At 41.9% G+C, this 22,321-nt stretch overlaps 1 protein-coding gene across 1 annotated transcript; it reads left to right on the top strand.

The window, feature by feature from the left end:
* The first annotated feature begins 17,879 nt into the window (after positions 1-17,879).
* On the top strand, positions 17,880-18,728 carry LOC125823547 (uncharacterized). The gene has a single exon (XM_049502908.1). The coding sequence runs from the start codon at positions 17,880-17,882 to the stop codon at positions 18,726-18,728; it is 849 nt and encodes a 282-aa protein (XP_049358865.1).
* Positions 18,729-22,321: the final 3,593 nt, after the last annotated feature.

Below are 22,321 nucleotides of genomic sequence, written 5' to 3'. Positions count from 1 at the left end.
AATATCTAAAAATGTACTATTCTATTCTGAAATAATAATAATGGTTTGGAACTTATAAAATTAATAACAAGTTTAGTATTTATAGACTTCAAAAATTAGTGCAGGCGGATAGTTCGGTGAAGTTAGTTGAGTCCGCTGAATGACTCGGCGACTCGCCCTTCTTCTGTCTCATCGCCATTGAGTGCTTGCCTACAACATCTTCATGTTCTAGACCATTGGGCGGTATAGTACTGCTTCACGGAACTATTCGGCGAAGCACCGACTACTCCTTTCATAGCCTTTTTGATCCTCTTCCTTCAGGGCTTCGCATACTGGAACAAAGGGCGGAGTCTGTCCTTTCGGCGAATCGCCAAAGGTTCTTGGCGATGCTCAAGCTTCAGCTTCTTTGTTCTTTTCAGCCTTCTTGTTCCTTTTTGCGCCTAAGTGTCCATGCTTCCACTAAAACTTCAAATACTTGAAACTTAAGAGTTTTCATTAGATATTGAAACAAAATAAGCATTCGAGGACAATATTTCTATCAAAATAAAGCCCTAAATGAGTCCAATTTGTGGACTCATCAGCAGGTGCAACCCACGGTTACCACCCATGGACTGTAGGGTGACCCATGGTCCATCCTGCTGGTTCGCAAATTGCCACCTGCAACCCTCCTCATAACCCATCCTCTGAAGTTGATCGACGGATTGACAGGACGGATCGTGGATCAGTCCACGGATTATCGATCAGTACGTAGGTCGAGACCCTGAGGACCCCCAAAACCCATCCTCTAAAGTTGATCGACGGACTGATAGGATGGATCATGGATCCGTCCACGATCGTCGATCAGTTCGTAGGTCGACACCCTTAGACCTCCCAGAACCCATCCTCTAAAGACGATCGAGAGACTGATATGACGTATTGTGGATCAGTCCGTGTCTCATTGATAAATCGGTAGGTGGTTGATGAGTCTGAGATTTGGACTCATTTAGGGATTAGTTTATATAGATTTAGTGTCCTCAATGCATATTTTGTGCCAATAACTGATGTTAAATCCTTGATTTTTAGGAATATGGATTGAGGAACAAAGCAAGGACACTAACATGCAAACAGGAACAAAACAGGCTGAAGAAATGAAGATGGAAGAGCCTAAGGATCACCAAGAGCACTCAACGTGTCGCCGAGTGTCTTATCAGACCGCCAAAAGTTCCAGTGTGCCAATCCCTGAAGGAAAAAACCAAGTTGGCTATGGAAAAGAGCAGTCGACAGATTGACCGAGTGATTTTGCGAAGCCAAGATAGATCGCCCAAAGTTACAGACCTTGAGGATGCTGAATGTCAAGACAGAAAGGTGATGGAAGAGGCCAAAGGGTGGCTTGCCAAGTGGTTCGGAAAGCCCAACTTACTTCACCGAATGAGCTTTCGTAGATTATTTTTGACGACTATAAATACGTTTTTGAACATTTAGTTTAGTATCAAATACTCTTTAGAACGATCTATTATTAAGTTTTGAGCACATGAAGACAGGTATCTCTAGTTTTTCTTAGCTTTGAACGATTGAAGAAATTCACTTCTGAGAAATTGGAAGTAGGTATTTGAGATTCATCAAATTGGAACATTGTAAAGACGAAATCACTCTTACCAAGTTGATGGAAACTCAATTTGGTAACTGTTTTTACCTTTTTGTGATGTATAGCTAAAACCCCAATTCTTGGGTTGTGATTATGTGATTATGGGGTGATTTAGCTTATGGGTATTGCTAATTGTTAGTTTAAATGCTATTTAAAAGTGAGTTCAATCATTAATTTTTTGTTTAACCTAAGAATTGTAGTTGCAAATGCAGTTCTATCTTTGTGTTCTTGACTTGCTCGAGAGAGTGAGTCCTAAACCCTTTCTCACACATTCAACTCGAGAGAGTGAATGAATTAAGGTGTGGGCTGCTCTTATTTTGCATGCTTGTTGATGTTCGAGAGAAATCAACTTGATTCAGGGTAAATTGTTCGAGAGAAAATCTACCTCCACTATAGCCTAGCCTACTCACTAATATCTAGCTATTTACTAATAGTTGCAATTACCCATATGTCTACATTAGTCTATAATCGATCACATCCCAAGAATTCGTCTCATTATTGTTAATTCGTATTATTTGTGACTGTTTGTAGTTGTTAATCAACCAAAATTTCCAATTTGACATTCGTTGACCCCTTAATTTGAATGATGTCTTTATTTGATAATTTTTATTCCTATGACTGATTTGATCGCATTTATACTTTCCAATTGAATCTTGAAACACGTACCGCTCCCTGTGAGATTCGACCCCAACTCATTTAGTTGGATTTTATTCTAATTTACGATCGTTGAACACCTAGAATTGGATGAGGTGTGCTTGAAACGTTAAATCAAAATGGCGCCGCTGCCGAGTAGTGGTGTTGTTTGAAATTATTTTGGTTAAGTTGAATTGTGTTCTTGTTAGTCATAGTTGAATCTACTTACTTTCAGTTTTGGTTTTGGTGTTGCTAGTTAAAATAAAGGAGATGGGCGTATATGGTAGCAATGGTAACCAAGTGGATCACCCTTCTTCAAAGATGATGATTCTTAGGGATAACATCCTAAATTTCAAGCACTTGTAGGGTGAGACAATCCATGACTTGTGGCTGAGATTTAAGACACTATTATTGTAGTACCCAACCCATGGAATCCTAGATATGATGCTACTGGACTGTTTCTATAGAGGTCTTGGTCCTGAGAACAGAGGAGTGGCTGACTAGCTTTCTCTGGGTGGTCTAATAAGACAACCTTATGCAATAGTATCCTGACTCCTCGATCGCATGACTAAGACCAACAAGGAGCAAGAGAGGGACAAAAATTTGGCCAAAATGTTGACTCAACTGGATCTCTTGTCCAACAAGATCATGGAATTTGAAGTACTGTACAAAAAGAGAGATAGATACAATTCTCCTCATGAGCGTAGAAAGCCCAAGGATTATGATGGTGGACAGATAGACGAGATACTCTCACACATTCTCCACAGAGTCGAAGAACACAACAGAGTGTTGAAAGAGATAAAAGAGAATGTCTCAATGCTAAATCAGATGATTGCTTCTCATTCCATATCTATTAAACTACTAGAGACCCAAATGGGTCATATGTTGTCTCATCTCTACTCGAGACAACAAGGAGGGTTTCCTAGTGGTACTATGGCAAACCCTAAGAATGACACTTGAGTGGTTGCTTGCGTCGCGCCATGACGTTAACTAAGGCACTTTTTGGGAGGCAACCCAAGTTTTTATTTCTGTGTCTATTTTTGGAATAACGGGTGTTAATTGTGCATGTGGAAAAGTGGAATGTGTTTGAAAATACAGGTTGGCGAGCCAAGAGTCCAGTCGGCGAGCCCGACCTGGACTGCTGTTTGGACTCCCAAATTAAATGGAGGTCTTGTAAAACTCGACGAGGTAAGTGACCATTCAGCATGCCACCGAGTGGTTCTGTGAGGTCGACTAATGTCGCCGAAGGGCCACGAACTGAACGATTTTTAAAGGCCAAAGGTTCAAAATTTCAAACTATTTCATATTTCCTCGTTTTAGCCTCATACAATCGCACCCGTACTTCATATTTTCCATATTTGTTTTGTCATTGAACTTGTTTTTACTTTTGATCTTGTGCTCGGAGTTGGATTTCTTTGTCGCCTAGCTTTACAACTTTCTATTTCGGCTTAAAGGTTGGTTTTCCGAACCACAAACTCTTAAATAGCGGTTGAATTTATATGCGATTGTTTAAATTTTGTTGATGGGTGCTGGGCATCTCTGAAATCGTAATTGTGTTCTAGTTGTGCCTATCGTAGTTTCGTAATTGTGATAAATTGCCTAAGTTGTTGATTTCCTATGTTTTGTGCCTTAAAATTGATTAAAATTTGTTGGGTTGCAGTAATTAGTTGTTGGATCTAGTCGAGTGAAGTCTAAGTAACCCCAATTGTGCTAAATGAGGTACTTTGCCCAATGATGGAGTGTTTGACGTTTTTTTTAAGGGCAAAAGTCATAAAATGGACAATTTTGGCCAAACCGGGGGAAGTCTGAGTACCCCGGTGACATGGGTCGTATGGGTCTAAGTCTAATTGAATGAGTGTGTTGTTTGATTTTTTTTATCGGGGGTTGCGGACTTGATTTTGGGAAACGGGGTTGAAATTTGGCACGTTGGGTAGTTTGGCGAGCTGGGTCGAGCTCGGCGAATCACTCGGAAGTTCGCCAATGTTCTCCTAAATCGCCCTTAATTTCGTGTTTAGGTTGAGTTTGAGTCTGTAACTTTTGGCGAGAAGCCTAAACTCGCCGAGTTCACTAGGCGACTCGCCAAAAGTCCCCTTTTATCTCCCTTTCTGCCCTTCTAATCCTTAAAACATGGTGTAACTTTCGACCAGCTAGTCTGAGCTCGTCAAATGGTGTCGGTGATTTGCCGAATGACCCTGCCTATTACCGACCTGTTATTTTTCTGAGGAATTTTTCAAGCCAGTTTTTTCGGCGAGCCTGGTCTGACTCGCCAAAGTGACTCGGCGACTCACCGATCGGTTCAGCCAGTCTTTCTGCAACATGTATTCTGCACTTTTCTTGAACTGTTTCTAACTATTTTCGATGGTTTTGTAGATATGGCTAGACCAAAAGTAGCACATGCCACCCCGTAAGAGGGCAAAGGGAATCACTATCAATGAGGATGCAGCTGCATCCAAAGAAAAGGCCACAAAACTCCCTACCACAGGTGGTAAGGGTAAAAACAAAGGAAAGACACCTGCTCCTGAGTCACTGGAGGTCAGCTCTGACAGTGAGGGAGTGTATGCCACTCACCTCACCACTTCTAAGAGTGAGGGTGAGCACCAAGACCCTCAGGCTGACAATTCTGAGCCTGAGGATGACTAACTAATGTTAGCCCGGAGAGCTGAAATGCGCTCCAAAAGGTACAATGATCCGTCTAGGATCTGGGTACCACATGCCACTACTTCTCCTCCCGTCCTAGATCATACTGTAGTCCCAACACCTCCTGCATAGGGTCCTCCTCCCTGGTCTATGAATACACTAAAGGCTGAGGGATTAAGGACCATCATTGAGGAGAAAAGATTGTCCACATATGGTGTGGTGGACAAAATACCCAGAAATCTGGAGCACATTAAAATCTCACAAGTTCCAGATATTTACTAAATTCCGTGGCCCTTATATTCCTAATTGGGTTCGGGAGTTTTACACCGCCTACAGAGATGTAGTGCCCCAAGAAAAGAGGAATATTGCAACCTTCAAATTGGTCGACTATGTAGTTGTCGAGGGGAAGAAGGTGAAGTGTGACAGTAGTGACATAAATGTTGTTTTGGAATGCACTGCCAACATTGGCGATTAATATCAATACATGATCAAGACACAATCCTTGGAGACTATGAAAGAATGGCTGGCTCCTCTTTTATCTAATGGTACTCCTAGGTGGGTTGAGGCTGGAGTGCAAATTGAGAAGAAGGACCTCACTGTGGCAGCGAAGTACTGGTTTGGCTTCATCAACAACACCATTATGCCATCTCAAAACGAGTTTATCTTCTGCCACACAAAGGCAAATGTCTTGGTTCCATCATTGCAGGGAAGCGCATAAATTTAGGCATGATCGTTGCAAAAGAGATGGCCATGAGGGCCAAGCAGCACCAAACCTCCCTCCCTTTTCCGGTGTTGATCACCGAATTGTGCAGACGAGCCCGGGTGCCTCGCGATGAAAAGAAGGACGTGGAAGTGATTCCCACATCTTGTACTGACATCCGGAGAATGAGGCTGAGTATTTAAAAGATGAGGCTGAGAAGAAGAATGCAGCCCCGATGGACTCTTCCCCAGCTATGGACATTGAAACTCTACCTGCAGAGGCAATATTGCATACTCCAGCCACTGGGCCTTCAAGTATATCTAGTGTTGTTCCTTCCATGACTCAGAGTGCTTCTACTGCTCCCCTGCCTCCTTGGTCTTATGCTAGTGCTGCTGCCTCCCGACCTCCACTCACCCAGGCTGTGATACTACGGATGGGGAATCTAGTCCATTCTACTGATAGGCGTGCCTCCAGACTTGAGGCTACAGTCCCCGAGATGATTGAGTGGGCCCTCACTGCTAGTATGACACCTCTTAGTGTGTCTATTGATGCCCTTACGACAATGTTACTGGTGTGTGAGCGAGGACAGAGGGCCACTGAAGAGGTGATGGCCCTAAAGGTCGCAATTGCTGAATTGAGGAAGGACGTGGACCAGCTAAAGTCCACAAATATGTCTATGATTTTTGGGACTGTGGTGATCCTAGATATGCTAGCTGACTCTGATGTGCCTCTGGCTACCACCGGAGAGGAGGTTCGAGCTGATGAGGTGGCTGCGATCGAGTCTGAGGCTGAGACTGATGAGGAGCATCTCGGTTTCCATGAGGAGCCTACATATGAGGGCCTTACAGAGGTTGAGGAGGCCATGGTGCATTCAACCGTGCACAGTTCATTAGCAGATATGTTGATGTGCCGCGAAATCTTGGCACATTTGATGCTTAAAAACGAGGAACTAATACTAGAATTAACTGTATTTTTGTATACTTTGATATGTTTGTTAATGGTGTAGGCAGAATCTGGTGTGTGTAGAAAAGTGGAAAAAGAAGCAGAGAATAATGATGATGACTATGTGAAGTTCACAACCAACTTCACGGACTGTGACCTTTATAACGGTCCGTGGTTGAGCCCGTGAAACTGAACCAGTGTGAAGTCCTGAGAGGAACTGAAAGTGGAATGAACAAGTGAAGATCGCGGCCAACTTCACGGGCCGTGGTCCTCATTACATACCATGGTTGTGATCGTGATGCTGAACCAGAGAAGAGGTTAAAAGAAGTTGTTAAGTGATGGGGCCAAGTTAAAGTCATGAGCACCTTTACGGGCCGTGAGCCCGTGAAGGTCATTACAAACTGTGGTACCCGTCGAGATGATGAACCAGTTGATGGACTTCAAAGAGTTAACATTAGGATCGGACAAGTAAAGACCACAACCAACTTCATGGGCCGTGGTCCTTAATGACGGTCCGTGGTCTCGTCCGTGATGCAAGTTCCAGTGATCGAGTTTGAAGAGCAACTTTTTGGGAGTTTCCAAGGGAAGATCACGGAGTGTGAAGCCCTCTACGAGCCGTAGAAGTGATCGTAGAGCCACCCGACATTTCAGTCCTAGTTCGACTAGGACTCATTTTAAACATTCAATTTTGAATTACTTTAGGGCGTTTTGGGAATATTATTCATTATCTTACGTTTTACGAAGGAAAACACGATATCATTATGAGCTTTTTGGATTTTGGATTTCGAAGATTATTATCAATTGAAGCTCGGATTTGGATTATGAGATTATCGAATTGATTGTTGAATTGTTAATTATTTTCGTAAGTATTTCTCAATATGTTTTCATTCCTAATTATTGATTGTTTACGTGAAAGCATTGATACGCTCAAATTACACCTCCCTAAAGAAGCGTAAGCGATCATTATCAAGTAAAGATTCCAACTTGTAGGTTGGGGTCGATCCCACGAGGAATATGGTTTAGACTTAGGTTCAATGACGATTATATTTGTTTAGCCAATGTATTTCCGAGACAAATAAGTAAAAGGTGGGGGGGGGGGATTTGTGTAACAAATTTGGAAATTATGAAAGTAATTAGTAAGCAAGGTTCAAACTTTTGTTATTATCAAATTGAGAAGGAAACTAGGGCGTACGTGTTCCCCATAAGCTCATAACTCCGTAATCCTAGTAATAGCAATCCCTTCTTAGTGTATTACATGCAAAGCGATAGGTTATGTATCTCTAAATCCTTGGTCCGACATCTAGAGAATTTCACCCCGCACCTTGGTCCGGTTACGTGCGTATAATTTACTAACCCTTATCATTACCTCATATTAGACGTCACATTGATGTATGGCTTAGTTTTCACCCTCGCACCAATCGACATTAATTCTATTAGATAGTATCACACTAAATCTATGTTGATAATTCTTTTTTTATTAGCTACCTCCTTGGTCTGACAAGTAGCAACAAGGCAAGTTTTAACGTTTGCAACCGCTAAAAAGACTTCTAAACGAAAGAATTATCAATGCATGCAAAACACTATTCGGGAATTACTTAGTTACTATTCATACTTCATTAATCGCTCATGGTTCCCACAACTCTAGTTGTGGATTTAGTTACCCATATTAGTACGAACACAATTCATATTTGTAGAAGAAGAAATCATGAACTTACGTAATGAGAATGATAAACCCAGAATTTCAACTTGAATTGCAAAGTCAAAATCTTCAAAACAAACTTAGGAAATTAAGAATTGCTAAAGTTGCAAGTTGATCTCCCAAGACAAAAACTAGAACTAATGTAATAAAGTCTAACCCCCTAAAACGAGGTTTACATACCTTATATATAGAAAAATAAGTCCTAAATTAAAAGGGAAACAAAATAAGGAAAGTTTGTTCAGGCACATGTCTTCATTCCACGAGACTGACTCACGGATCGTCAATGGATCTACGGTTCATGAGTCCCTTCCGTCAGCCAGGACTTGGGAAAATATTTCAGCTTCCAAAAATCAGCTTCTCTGAAGCAAATGACGGAACATCAGTACGGCTTGTAGATCGATCTACGGTCCGTCAATCCCTCTCCGTAGCTCCATACTTAGAATTCTCTAAAATTCAGGTACTGGAACCCTTGCAGTCACATTCTACGGTTCAACAGTACGGTTCGTAGATCAATCTATGGATTGTCAATGGTCACCGTGGTTCTACACTTGGTCAGATTCCCTGATTCTCCTTTCATGCCTTGCCCTGCAGATCTACGATCACCATTTACGGAGCGTCAATGGACCTATGGTCCATAGATCACCTCTGTAGATGCCCTTTTCTGCATTTCTTTCAGCTGTCTCTTTACTTCCGTGCCTAAATATCTTTCCTGCAAAACATGATAAAAACACCTAAAAACCAATACAAGAAGGCCCTAGACACACACAACTCTTAAGTGAAATGTATTAAAAATACCGTAAACTCACGGTATATTAACACCCTCAACTTAAATTCGTTGTTTGTCCTCAAGCGACGCACTAAGACTCTAAACGACACTTGTATAGAAGCAAGCAATTCGAGCACAAGCAATCACATGGCTCTCTACTCCGACTCTCTTTTTGGTTACAAATCTTTTCTCTTAGACTCAACAAGATAACTTGTGCGGATCAAAACATAACAAAGATCAACCAACCAACACACAACATACACTGTTTTACTATCACCAAGGTACCAACTTTCCGACAATGTAACTAGTCCCCTTACTTCAAACGAAATCCCTTTTTTTTTTTCACATAATGAATATGAATTTGAGTACAAGGATTCATTCAACACTCTCACTTAGAAGTAACTTCAAGTACATCTAGTGCTCAATACCATAGGCTTGCCCTTATTTTCACTGCTTAGACTCTCCAAACTAGATTCTAGGATCACTATAGGACTTTCATGGCTTGTAACGTAGGCTCAGGGTCAGGTGTGGTATATTTGGGTACTTTTTAGTGACTTTCTGCCCTCCTTGACATTACATTAGGCTTTCTACCTTTTCTTGCCCTATTTTTGACATCCTACCATTTTACCTTCTTTCCCTTGATCCTCTTCAACTATGGATGTGACTTTAGCCTTTATAGCTCTTTATTTTTCACTTTCATCTTTTTCCTGTGTTTTATTCTTTTATTTAGCTTTCAACAAGTCACATCCTTTCCTTTTTTTTCTTTTCTTTTTCAACATCAAACTCTTTTCATACCCATTTTTCTTTCGGTTTCGTCTTTCATAGCCACCCTCAACTTATGGATTTTCCATTGCTTGAGGTGCACAATACCCGATGTCAAATCAGGGCCTTGATTGAGGTTACTTTTTACATTAGCCAGCCTCAACTTAGGCTTTTGGTCTAAGTCAAGGTGCACATGTCCAAGGAGGGACCGGGGCCAACATAGTAGATTATGGGAAGGTGAGTTAGGGGTTTAGAAGGAAATGGTCTAATTTAGGCTCAAAGCATTTGGATGAAAGGGAGCATTTAGTTCATTTGGTTGGATTCTACTTTTAGGCAATTTGTGGACTTATCAGAACAAGGGACTATAATCACTTCCTAGCCTTTAGAGTAGATTGTCTTAGCAGGACTAACCGGGCAAGTTCTAGATTGGCACAAAAACTATTTGAACAATCAACTATTCTCACACACACTTGGCACATAGTTTCATTATCAGATTATCAGATTACCCAATTCAAGTTTTAGCTTAAGTCATGCCATCAAGTTGATTCATTATCATGTCATACTCAGAGCCAAACACATTCAACTCATTTTAGCCTACAAATTTTAGCACATATCACAAATTTTTGGATGAGTATCATTTTTTTCAATTAACTTTTTCCATCATACTTCATTCGTTCTCATGATTTTACACATACAATCCTAACACATGACGGCTCAACAGAAATCAAACAGTCTCTTGGGGGAAAAGAACACAAGCAAGAAAACCCCAAGAGAGGATTATGAGTTGGGTTACTCAGACTTCACCCTATCACTTACAATCCATTTACCCCACCCTAACAAAAAAATAGGTGCAATTGTCCCCAATGCACACAAAGAGCAGTAAAAAGTAATGGATTTGGCTGAAGCAAACTTGTGGCGCATAGCGTCGACGAACCATCAACAAGCGGGTGGGTCTGATTTCTCGGATTTCGCTACTACAATAGTGGGGTCACCCTCAGTAGTGCCCGCATCATTGTTCACAGCACCCTCAGTGGTGCTCACATCATCCACCACAGTAGGCAGAACCTCAGAAATAGGCATAGAACTCGACTCCCCAGTAACCATTTCACGAGCCCTCTGCTGCCTCAGTTGCTCATCTATTATGGAGTCTTTCTGTGCCTTCTTCTCCTGCCTGCGCTACCTTTTGCTAGCCTTTTCCTCCTCTGTGAGCTCAGTGTTGCGACTAGATCAGTGCCTCTTACCTCGGGCACATGCAGGCTCGGGCTGCTCCTTGGCATCATATCCACTGAATAGTGCACCCATGATTGTATTATCGCCTAATGCAGAGGGTGCAACGTGTTTCTCAACAGCTGGAGTGGCAAGGATAGCGTCAAAATCGGCCCAGAGACTAGCTAGCTTGGTCCAGAAAGAGGACATCTCAGTAGTAGGAGCTGGACTCTCTAGAACTCTCAACTCGAAGGCATTGAGCCACTTATGAACTGCTTGGACCTTTTGGTCCGTTTGTGCCTCTATCCTCCTTTCTACTATCTCTTTGAACTCATCAAACAACTTCCGCATCGAGGGCTTGATATGGTGCAGCAAGGTGGCCATCTGAGCCTTTAACTTCTAGACTTAGGCCAGTGGTATAACATTGGCTCCCAAAGGCGGGGTGGCTCTAGATGAGCTGGTGGGCTTACTAGCGGCCTGAGAAGAGGAGACTGGGGCATCATCAGTGTGGGATGGAGGGGTAGGCTCATCACCCTGCATATGCTCCACAACATCTACTAAATCAATACCCAATGGCACATCGATCCGCAGCCCTCTGCGAGGTGCTGCCACATTTGCCTCGTCCCAAAATCAGGTCAATATCTAGGGTCCCCGTTGCCTATATCAATTTGTCACAATGACAGATCGGCACACCAGATTCCCTGCATAGATGAAAAATTAGGCACGAAAAAGGGTAAGTAGTGGAGGTCTTGAATGCCCTCCCATGAATCTCTGCCAGTAGCATGCGGGCGAAGTTGATCTTGAACCCCGCTACTAATGCTGCCACCATTACGGCTCTATCCCCTGTAAATGCATTGTCGGCCTTTGTGGGTGACACTCTGTTCCGCACCAGCAACAAAAAAACTTGGCCATCAAATTCAAGGTGGCCTTCCGAATACCCAAACGTGGTGAGCTAACCCACACCACACGCTCTCCATCTGTAGCTATGTGCCTAGCCAATCACAGTAAGACAACCTCTCTTTGCTCGGCATTACGCGTGAAGGCTGCACTCCTTACAACATCCAATCTGTAATCAAATTCGGCCGTGTTGAGTGCTCAAGTGTGATCAGGACTAGGGCCATAGAAGAATCGGCTGATGGTGGTATGTGATATGTCCAGGCATTTAGCTTCCAGTAGTCCATGCATACTCTCCATCCAGTAACGGGCCACATCGGAACAAGCTCATTTCTCTTATTAGGAACCACAGTAATCCCACCTTTCTTGGGCACACATTGAACAGGGCACACCTAACTACTATTTGCAATGGGATAGATAACTCCAGCATCCAACCACTTGATGATCTCCTTTTTAACTACCTCTTGCATATGAGGATTTAATATTCTCTGGGCTCAATACTAGGCTTGTGGTCTGGCATGAGTTGGATTTTATGAGAAAAAATACCAGGAGGAATCCCAATAATGTCCGCAATAGTCCACCCAATAGCTCGCTTGAACTTCTTTAACACAGAAACCAAACACTCTACTTGTCGCCCATTCAAATTTGCCGCAATGATGACTAGTAAAGTCTCATCTTTTCCCAAGAATATGTACCTCAAATGTGATGGTAGAGCCTTAAGCTCCAATTTCGGTGCCTCCTCAACAAATGGTCTTGCGGGTGGGGACTCACAGTTTTTCATGTCTAACTCCAGCTTCTTTGGTTTCGAACGATATTCGCACCTATCAAGTGCGGCGACCAACTCATCATACTCTTCAATACCATCACTCTCAAAGTTCATCATAACCGCTGCTAGTGCCTCAACACCCAGTCTCTCTTCAATCTGCACTTCAGACCCACTCTCAACTCTATATGTTATCGCAGATACTGATTGAAGCTCACTACTCTGCTTCATAGACCTACATATATTGAAAGTTGCCTCTTCATTGTTCAGTCTGAACTTCATCTGCCCCATTTCCATATCAACTAAGACGCGCCCAGTGGCAAGGAATGGTCTCCCAAGAATGATGGGAACCTTAAAATTCACCTCACAGTCAAGAATCACAAAATCCGTCGGAAAGATGAACGACTCTACTTTTACTAGTACATCATGGAGCACACCAATTGGCATCTTCACAGTTCTATCGGCCATGAGAAACCTCATCACAGTCGGTTTTGGATCTCCCAGACCCAATTTCTTGTAAATAGACAAGGGCATCAGATTTATGCTAGCACCAAGATCACACAACGCCTTAGCAAAATGCAGCAACCCGATAGTACATGGAATAGTGAAGGCACCAGGATCCTCTTTTTTCTGCACAAGGGACCTTGTAGCAATAGCACTATAATGTTGCAATCTATCATTATCTTCGAAACTCACTTCCCTCTTCTTTGTTACCGTGTCCTTCATAAATTTTGCATATCCAGGCATTTGCTCCAAAGCCTCTATCAATGGAACATTGATTAAAAGTTACTTCAACATGCTAATAAACTTGCGGTATTTGCCTTCTTCAATCTTCTTCACTAACCTCTGTGGGAAGGGAGGTGGAGGTCTAGGTATGGGAAAAACTTTCTGAGTTACCTCCACTTCTTTCTCTGTCGCATTCTCGGACTCCACTTACCTCGACCGCATCATCATCTTTACTATTCTCAATTTCCACTCCAGACGGCATAGGTGGATTAATGGTTTGCTTACCCCCTCGAGTAGTGACTGCCATACAATACCCATCATTCTTTGGATTCTGGATGGTGTTGCTAGGAAGAGTGCTAGGTTGACGTGGATTTAGTATAGTTGACAACTGAGTCATCTGTTGTTCAAGATGCTTGATTGACACTGCATGGGCATCAACTTTTTGACCAATACTGGATAAGTCATTTTCTCATCTCCCTTACATTCTCATCAGTTGCATCAAACCTCCTCATCATCTTCTGCATCATATCCTCAATACGTGACATATTACTTCCAGCTTCCCTAGGGGCAGAATCCTGATTTTGAGGACGAACATAAGGTCCAGTCCGATCGTTTCTGTTGCCATAGTTGTTCCAGTTGTAATTGTTGTCGCGATTGTAGTTCCCATCTCGAACATATTGATCCTCGCGGTTGTAATTTCCATAGTTTCGACCTTAGTTTCCTTGACCTTGGCGCCAATTATCCATGTTGGAACCTTGGGAATTTGGTCGGAAACCCCCCGTCTTCTCATTCACCGCATAAGCATCCTCTTCAAAATAATACTCCTCTCCCGGTGGTGGAGTTCTAGTCAAATAGTTCACAACATTCACCTTCTATGCTCCTCCAGTCATATGCTTTAACACCAACCCTAGTTCAATTCTCATCTGGGCCATCTCCTCACGAATCTCATCTGCGGGTTGGTTGTTTGTAGCTTGAATGACAAACGTGTTCCTCCAGATGACTTTCTAGTTCTCCAAGCTTTATTGTTTTGAGATATCTTCTTCATTTTCTATGTAATTATGCAAAAGTGCATTCACCATACGAACCTCCTGCAATAGTATCCAACACTGCCTTACCATTATCATCTTGTCCTTGGTAGAAGTAATCCTTCATCAACTCATTATCAATACGGTGATTCGGGACACCTCTCATGAAGGCAGCGAACCTGTCCCAAGAACTACTCACAGACTCTCCAGGTAGTGCCACAAAGTTGTTGAGTTTGTCCTTTTTATTCGTCTTCTTGGACACTGGAAAGAATATTTCTAAGAACACCTCTATCAACTGCTCCCATGTATAGATTGAGTTGTAAGGGAGTTCATTGAACCACACAGCAGCATCTTCGAGCAATGATAGGGGAAACACTTGCAACCCAATGACGTTCATATCCCAATCAGGTCGACCGATGCAGCTTTTGCAGACATGGTTTAGTTTGACTATGTGGGCATGTGTATCATCCGCTGGCAAACCCGCAAACAAGCCTCTCGCTGTAAGCATCTGCATCAAGCTACTGGTCACCACAAATGTATGCCCCTGAGGTAGATGCGGTAGGACAAGAGGTCCAGAAGAATCGGCAATATTAAGGTTGACCCTAAAATTGTCAGGTTGTCGTGGTGTTTGTGTGTCCTGTACCTCAATGAATCTCCCAATCTATTTTCAGCTGGCACTTGATTTTATCACCTACTCTCGGAGGTTGCAATCCAACTCTTTCACCTAACTCTCCTCCGATAGGGTTAATCGAAAATCCTTGATTATTCATTCTCTGCAAAGTTCTATTTAGGTCGGGATCGTACGGAGTAAGTGGTTTACCTTGGCTCCGTGTACTTGGCATACACTAGAGTAAGACCTTGAGAGATACAAAAAAACAAAAGAAAAAGTAAAATTAGGAAATATTTGACTAAAGTTCAATAATGCAATTAAAATTAATCTAAAAGCCTTATTTCTAGACAGTTGCGCCAAAATTTGATACGCTCAAATTACACTTCCTAAAGAAGCGTAAGCGATCATTATAAAGTAAAGAACCCAACTTGTAGGTTGGGGTCGATCCCACGAGGAATATGGTTTAGACTTAAGTTCAATGACGATTATATTCATTTAGCCAATGTATTTCTGAGACAAATAAGTAAAAGGGTGGTGGGATTTGTATAACAAATTTTGGAAATTATGAAAGTAATTAGTAAGCAAGGTTCAAACTTTTGTTGTTATCAAATTGAGAAGGAAACTAGGGCGTACATGTTCCCCATAAGCTCATAACTCTGTAATCCTAGTAATAGCAATCCCTTCCTAGTGTATTACATGCAAAGCGATAAGTTATGTATCTCTAAATCCTTGGTCCGACATCTAGAGAATTTTACCCCGCACCTTGGTATGGCTACGTGTGTATAATTTACTAACCCTTACCATTACCTCATATTAGATGTCACCTCGATGTATGATTTAGTTTTCACCCTCACACCAATCGACATTAATTCTATTAGATAGTATCACACTAAATCTATGTTGATAATTCTTTTCTTATTAACTACCTCCTTGGTCCGAGAAGTAGCAACAAGGCGAGTTTTAATGTTTGCAACCGCTAAAAAGATTTCTAAACGAAAGAATTATCAATGCATGCAAAACACTATTCGGGAATTACTTAGTTACTATTCATACTTCATTAATCGCTCATGGTTCCCACAACCCTAGTTGTGGATTTAGTTACCCATATTAGTACGAACACAATTCATATTTGTAGAATAAGAAATCATGAACTTGCGTAATGAGAATGATAAACCCAGAATTTCAACTTGAATTGCAAAGTCAAAATCTTCAAAACAAACTTAGGAAATTAAGAATTGCTAAAGTTGCAAGTTGATCTCCCAAGCCAAAAACTAGAACTAAAATAATAAAGTCTAACCTCCTAAAACGAGGTTTACATACCCAATGCAAGTTGATTCTCCTTCCATGCCTTGCCCTTCTGATCTACGATCACAATCTACGGAGCGTCAATGGACCTACGGTCTGTAGATCACCTTCGTAGATGCCCTTTCCTGCATTTCTTTTAGCTATCTCTTTACTTCCGTGCCTAAACATCTTTCTTGCAAAACATGATAAAAACACATAAAAACCAATACAAAAAGGCCCTAGACACACACAACTCTTAAGTGAAATGTATTAAAAATACTGTAAGATCATGGTATATCAACCATGAGTGGCTAAATACCTCGACTGGGGTTGTGGGATCCATGATGAAATTCTAGTTGCGATTCTATAAAATGAGTAAAGGGCAGTTTGGGTTTAAAATCTGTAGTTTTTACCTTTCAATATCGTTATAATCTAGTAAGTGCACGCATTAGATGAGCCTGTATCTGGTATTTGTTCGAGAGAAAAATACCAGTTAAGAAAAAGCTGAACTAAATTAACAAATTGGAGTTAAAGCTTGAGTTTGAGAGAAAAGAACTTTAACATCATATCATTGTAAGCGAGGGTCAACGTTAGTAACACTCTAGGGTCGAGAGAACATGAGTGATAATTATCTGATTAGGCTGAGAAGTGTCAGATAAATTTAACTCGCAATGATTCTGTAAACATTGATTTGCCTGACGCTCAATTACGGAAGAACACTAGAACTAATGTTATGGTGAACACAATCCTGGTTTCTCTTAATTAACTAAATCAACCTTACAATGAAATAGTCTGTTAGTCGTGATTTTGGATTTTGACTGCAAGTTTGGTAATCATAACAATTCAACCAAACCCAATTTACTTTTCGTTGTTTATGTTTAGGAGATAATAACAACATTTGAATAAATGCGACAGTGAAACCTTATCTGTAAAAAGATTCTCTGTGGGATCGACCTCAACTCTAGTTGAGTTTTGTAAATTGACATCGACCGTTAGTGTTTTACTAGCTTTTATTCAATTTGTAGTTATATTTCCTATTTTTACATTTTGTTCTGTGTTTGTGTCTCTTTCAGGTAAGTTCGCTTGTGTATGCCTAATACTAGAAGTAAAGGAGCCCCATTGCTTCCTTACGACCCTGAATTTCAGAGAACTATTCGAAAAATGGTTAATGCACAAGAACTGGAGGCTCAAAGGCACATAATAGGCTTAGAAGCTGAAATTGATGTTGCAAGGAATGTCCAACAAACTGCTGGAATCAATCAACCTAGGCAAGGTATCCAACAAAATGCTGGAATCAATCAGCCTAGGGCAGTAGATGATAACAGAGGGGTGGAAGGATTAATCCATCCCCAAAGCCAACCAATAGATCCAAGGGGTAGAGCTCAACATCCAGCTCACATGATGTAAGAAGAAGATGATGATGACTTGGATGGAGCTGGAGCCACTGGAGCTGCAGTGTTACCTGCACTACCTCCAGGTGTTAAGTTCACAATCACCAGCACTATGATTCAATTGTTGAACCTAAAAGGTATGTTTAGGGGTGCAGCTGGTGAGGATGTGAATCATCATCTGATGAACTTTGTGGGAATCTATAAGTCATAAGAGTTTCCTCGAGTGAACCAAACAACGATGAGATTGATGTTGTTTCCACTGTCTCTTACTGGAGAGGCAACTAACTGGTTGAATGAGATGCCAGACGACTTTATCAGAACATGGACTGAGCTAAAGAAAGCTTTCCTAGAACGATTCTTCCCAGAATCAAAAGAGCTGCAGATGAAGGACCAGTTAAGTACACACAAGCAGCTACCAGGAGAAGCAATGCATGACACTTGGTGGAGATTCATCCAAAAGCTGATGAAATGTCCTAACCATGATCTTACTGAGAGGCATCTGAAACAAGCTTTCTATAGATCTTTAAACTATGTTACTAAACCTGTTGTTGATGCAAGTTATGGAGGTTCATTCACGAGAAAGCCATTCTCGGAAAGCATGCAACTGTTAGATGAAGTGTCAAAGAACAATAGGGCTTGGTACACTAGAGATGCAAAGGTAGGAGAGCTTGGTTATACATTTGAGCGTTCAGCTGAACAGAGGAAGAGAGAAGAAGAAAGGGACCAAGACATGGCACATATGTGGACACAAAGATATCTGCTCATAAAGCACATCATAGCCAAGTATGAAAAGGTAAATGCTATGGGACAACAAAACAAGTATGAGGATCAGGATATTGACCTTGATGAGGAAGCTAACTACTTGGGGAGCCAAAGAGGTTTTCAGAATTATAACTCTGGAAATCAGGGTTACAATTCTGGAAACGCATGTCAGAACTACGCTAGGGATGGTCAGTATGATAGGCCAACAAATAGAGATCAGGGAAACTGGCAGAAAAGAGATGGGTATAGGAATGATCGCAGTGGTGTTTATGTACCCCAGGTAATAGAGATCGGGCAAGTGGTAGTTCCAGCGGGTCTAAGTTAGAAGACATGATGGCTAAGGTACTCTAGAAAGTTGAATCAACTGATGCAGGGGTAAAAGAAATGAGAGGTGATTTCTCGAGCATGAGTCAGTTAGTGGACTCTCACACCACCTCCATTAAACAAATTGAGCAGCAATTGGGGCAACTCTCAGCCTCACTGAATCAGAGGAAGAATGGGTCACTACCAAGTGACACCATCCAAAATCCTAAGAAGGACGGGCATTGCATGACCATTGCCACCAAGAGTGGTAAAGTTCTTACTGAATCTATTCATGTAGGTACCAAATATAAACAAGTCTTGGAGAAAGCTGGCAGAGAGGAGGATGAAATTATATAGGTAGATGATTTGGAGGATGCTCAACCTAAAGCACAACCTGTGGAGGAAAAGAGAAAGAGGTCGAGGAAAACATGCCTTTATAGCAGATTCCCAGACCACCTCCTCCTTTCCCTCAAAGGCTCTAAAAGAAAGCTGAAGATAGGAAGTTTACAAAGTTCATCACCATGCTGAAACAACTTTCAGTAAACATACCACTAGTGGAAGCCTTGGAGCAGATGCCAGGATATGCCAAGTTCATGAAAGACTTGATTACCAAGAACAGATTTGTAAGTATTGATTTCTCTATGGATATTCATCATTGCAGCTCCATAGCTACTAGATCACTGGTTCAGAAGAAGGAAGATCCAGGTGCATTCACTATCCTATGAACAATTGGGTCAATCAAGTTTGCAAAAGCTTTGCATGATCTAGGAGACAACAACAACTTGATGCCATTACCCATCTATAACAAATTAGGATCGGGAGTTCCAAAACCCACAACAATGAGATCGATGATGGTTGATAAGTCAGTAAAGTGGCTTGTGGGAATCTTATATGATGTACTTGTAAAGGTGGACACCTTCATCTTTCCAGCTAATTTCATGATCTTGGATTGTGAAGTGGACTTTGAGGTTCCCATCATTTTGGGAAGACCCTTTTTGGCCATAGAAAGAGCTTTGGTGGATGTTGAGAGATGAGAGTTGAAGTTCAGACTCAACACGGATGAGGTAAAGTTCAATATTTGCAGGTCAATGAAACAACCACAAAATATGAATATAGTATCTGCAATAGAGGTGGTTACTGATGAAGAAATGAGAGTACCCATTGAAGAGAGGATGACTGTTGAAACATTAGCTGCAGTGCTGATGAACTTCGAAGCTGATTTCAGGTCAGATTATGTAGAGACTGTGAATGCTTTGCATGGTATGGGAGCACACTCATATGCTCTAAAGAAATTGGACATGGAATTGAAAAACAGGCCAAGCCCTCCAGTGAAACCATCCATCGAGGAGCCACTAGTGCTGGAACTGAAACAGTTACCCAGTCACCTCAGGTATGTATTTTTGGGTACTAATAACACTTTACCTGTGATCTTGGCTGCAAATTTAAATGAAGAGGAGGTACAGGAGGTGATCAAGGTGTTGAAAAGGTACAAAAGGGCCATTGGGTGGACCATTGCTGATATAATTGGAATACCTCCGGGTATATGCACCCACAAAATTCATCTTGAGGAGGATTGCATCCCAAGCATTGAACACCAGCGAGGGCTAAACCCACCTATGCAAGAGGTGGTTAAGAAAGAGATAATCAAGTGGTTAGATGCTGGGGTAGTCTATCCCATTTCGGATAGTCACTAGGTTAGTCCAGTGCAATGTGTGCCCAAAAAGGGTGGTATGACTATGGTGGCAAATGCTAAAAATGAGTTAGTCCTGCAGAGACCAGTCACTGGATGGCGAGTCTGTATGGACTACAAGAAGTTGAACAAGTGGACTTTGATGGATCACTTCCCCATGCCTTTCATGGACCAGATGCTTGATAAGTTGGCAGGTAAAGGGTGGTACTGTTTCTTAGATGGATATTTTGGCTACAATCAGATATCAATTGCTCCTGAAGATCAGGAAAAAACCACTTTCACATGTCCTTATGGCACCTTTGTGTTTAAACGCAGGCCATTTGTATTATGTAATGCACCAACAACATTCCAAAGGTGTATGATGTCCATCTTCTCAGACATGGTTGAGGATACTCTAGAGGTATTTATGGATGATTTATCTGTAGTAGGTGATACTTTTGATGACTATTTGTTCAATCTTTGCAGGGCTTTACAGAGATGTGATGAGGCCAACCTAGTGCTGAATTGGGAGAAGTGCCATTTCATGGTAAAGAAAGGCATAGTCCTGGGAAACAAAGTATCACAGAAGGGGATAGAGGTCGATAAGGCAGAGATCGAGGTGATTGAAAAGTTACCTACGTTAATCTGTGTGAAGGGTGTTAGAAGCTTTCTAGGCCACGCCAGGTTCTATAGGCGTTTCATCAAGGACTTCTCAAAAATTGCACACCCCATGTGTAAGATTTTGGAGAAGGAGGTGAAATTTGTCTTTGATGAGGCATGTCTCAAAACATTTGAGTGCCCAAAGGAAAAGCTGATTTCAGTACCAGTGATCACTGGCCCAGACTGGGTGGATCCATTTGAGGTAATGTGCGATGCTAGTGGGATTGCTTTAGGAGTTGTGTTGGGGTAGAAGCGCAACAAGATGTTTCATCCGATTTACTATTCTAGTAAGTCGTTGAATGGGGCACAACGAAACTACACAGTCACTGAGCAGGAACTATTGGCTGTGGTGTATGCATTTGAAAAGTTCAGAGCGTACTTGCTGGGCACTAAGGTGATAATTCATAGAGACCATGCTGCTCTGAGATACCTCATCGCAAAGAAAGATGCCAAGCCGAGGCTGATCCGATGGGTGCTGGTTCTCCAAGAGTTTGACTTTGAAGTGAAAGATAGGAGAGGATGTGAGAACCAGGTAGCTGATCACCTGTCCAGGTTGGAGGCTGCAAAGAAGGAAGAGCTAGAGCTTGAAATAGATGATACATTCCCGGATGAGCAGGTATTAGCTGCAACTCTTGACCTTATCCCTTGGTTTGCTGATTATGCTAGTTTTCTTGTTAGTGATGTAATGCCTGAAGGACTACCATTTCAGCAAAGAAAGAGGTTCATGCATGATGTAGGTAAGTATTTCTGGGACAAACCATATTTGTATAGGATTTGCGCTGATAACATCATCAGGCGGTGCATTCCTGAAGCTGAGATGCTGCACATTTTGGAGGCCTATCACTCATCTCCAGTAGGTAGTCATCATGGCGGTGCTCGAACAGCCCACAAGATACTTCAGTGTGGGTACTACTGGCCCATAATTCATTAAGATGCAGTGGACCAAGTAAGGAGCTGTGATGTGTGCCAGCGGCAATGAGCCATCTCTAGGTGCCATGAGTTACCCATGATACCCATTTTAGAGGTGGAGTTGTTTGATGTGTGGGACATTGATTTCATGGGCCCTTTTGTGAGTTCCTATGGACAGAACTATATATTACTTGTAGTGGACTATGTTTCCAAATGGGTTGAGGACATTGCTTTACCTTAGAATGATGGCAAGAGTGTAGCTAGATTCCTAAAGAAGAATATTTTCTCAAGGTTTGGCACACCCAGAGACATTATCAGTGATAGTGGTTCTCATTTCTGCAACAAGGTGTTCAATGCTCTTCTGACCAAGTATGGGC

Source organism: Solanum verrucosum, unplaced genomic scaffold, assembly GCF_900185275.1.
Source record: "Solanum verrucosum unplaced genomic scaffold, falcon-dt-bn FXZP01000012.1, whole genome shotgun sequence".
NCBI lineage: Eukaryota > Viridiplantae > Streptophyta > Magnoliopsida > Solanales > Solanaceae > Solanum > Solanum verrucosum.
This window is presented reverse-complemented; position numbering and strand designations above follow the sequence as displayed.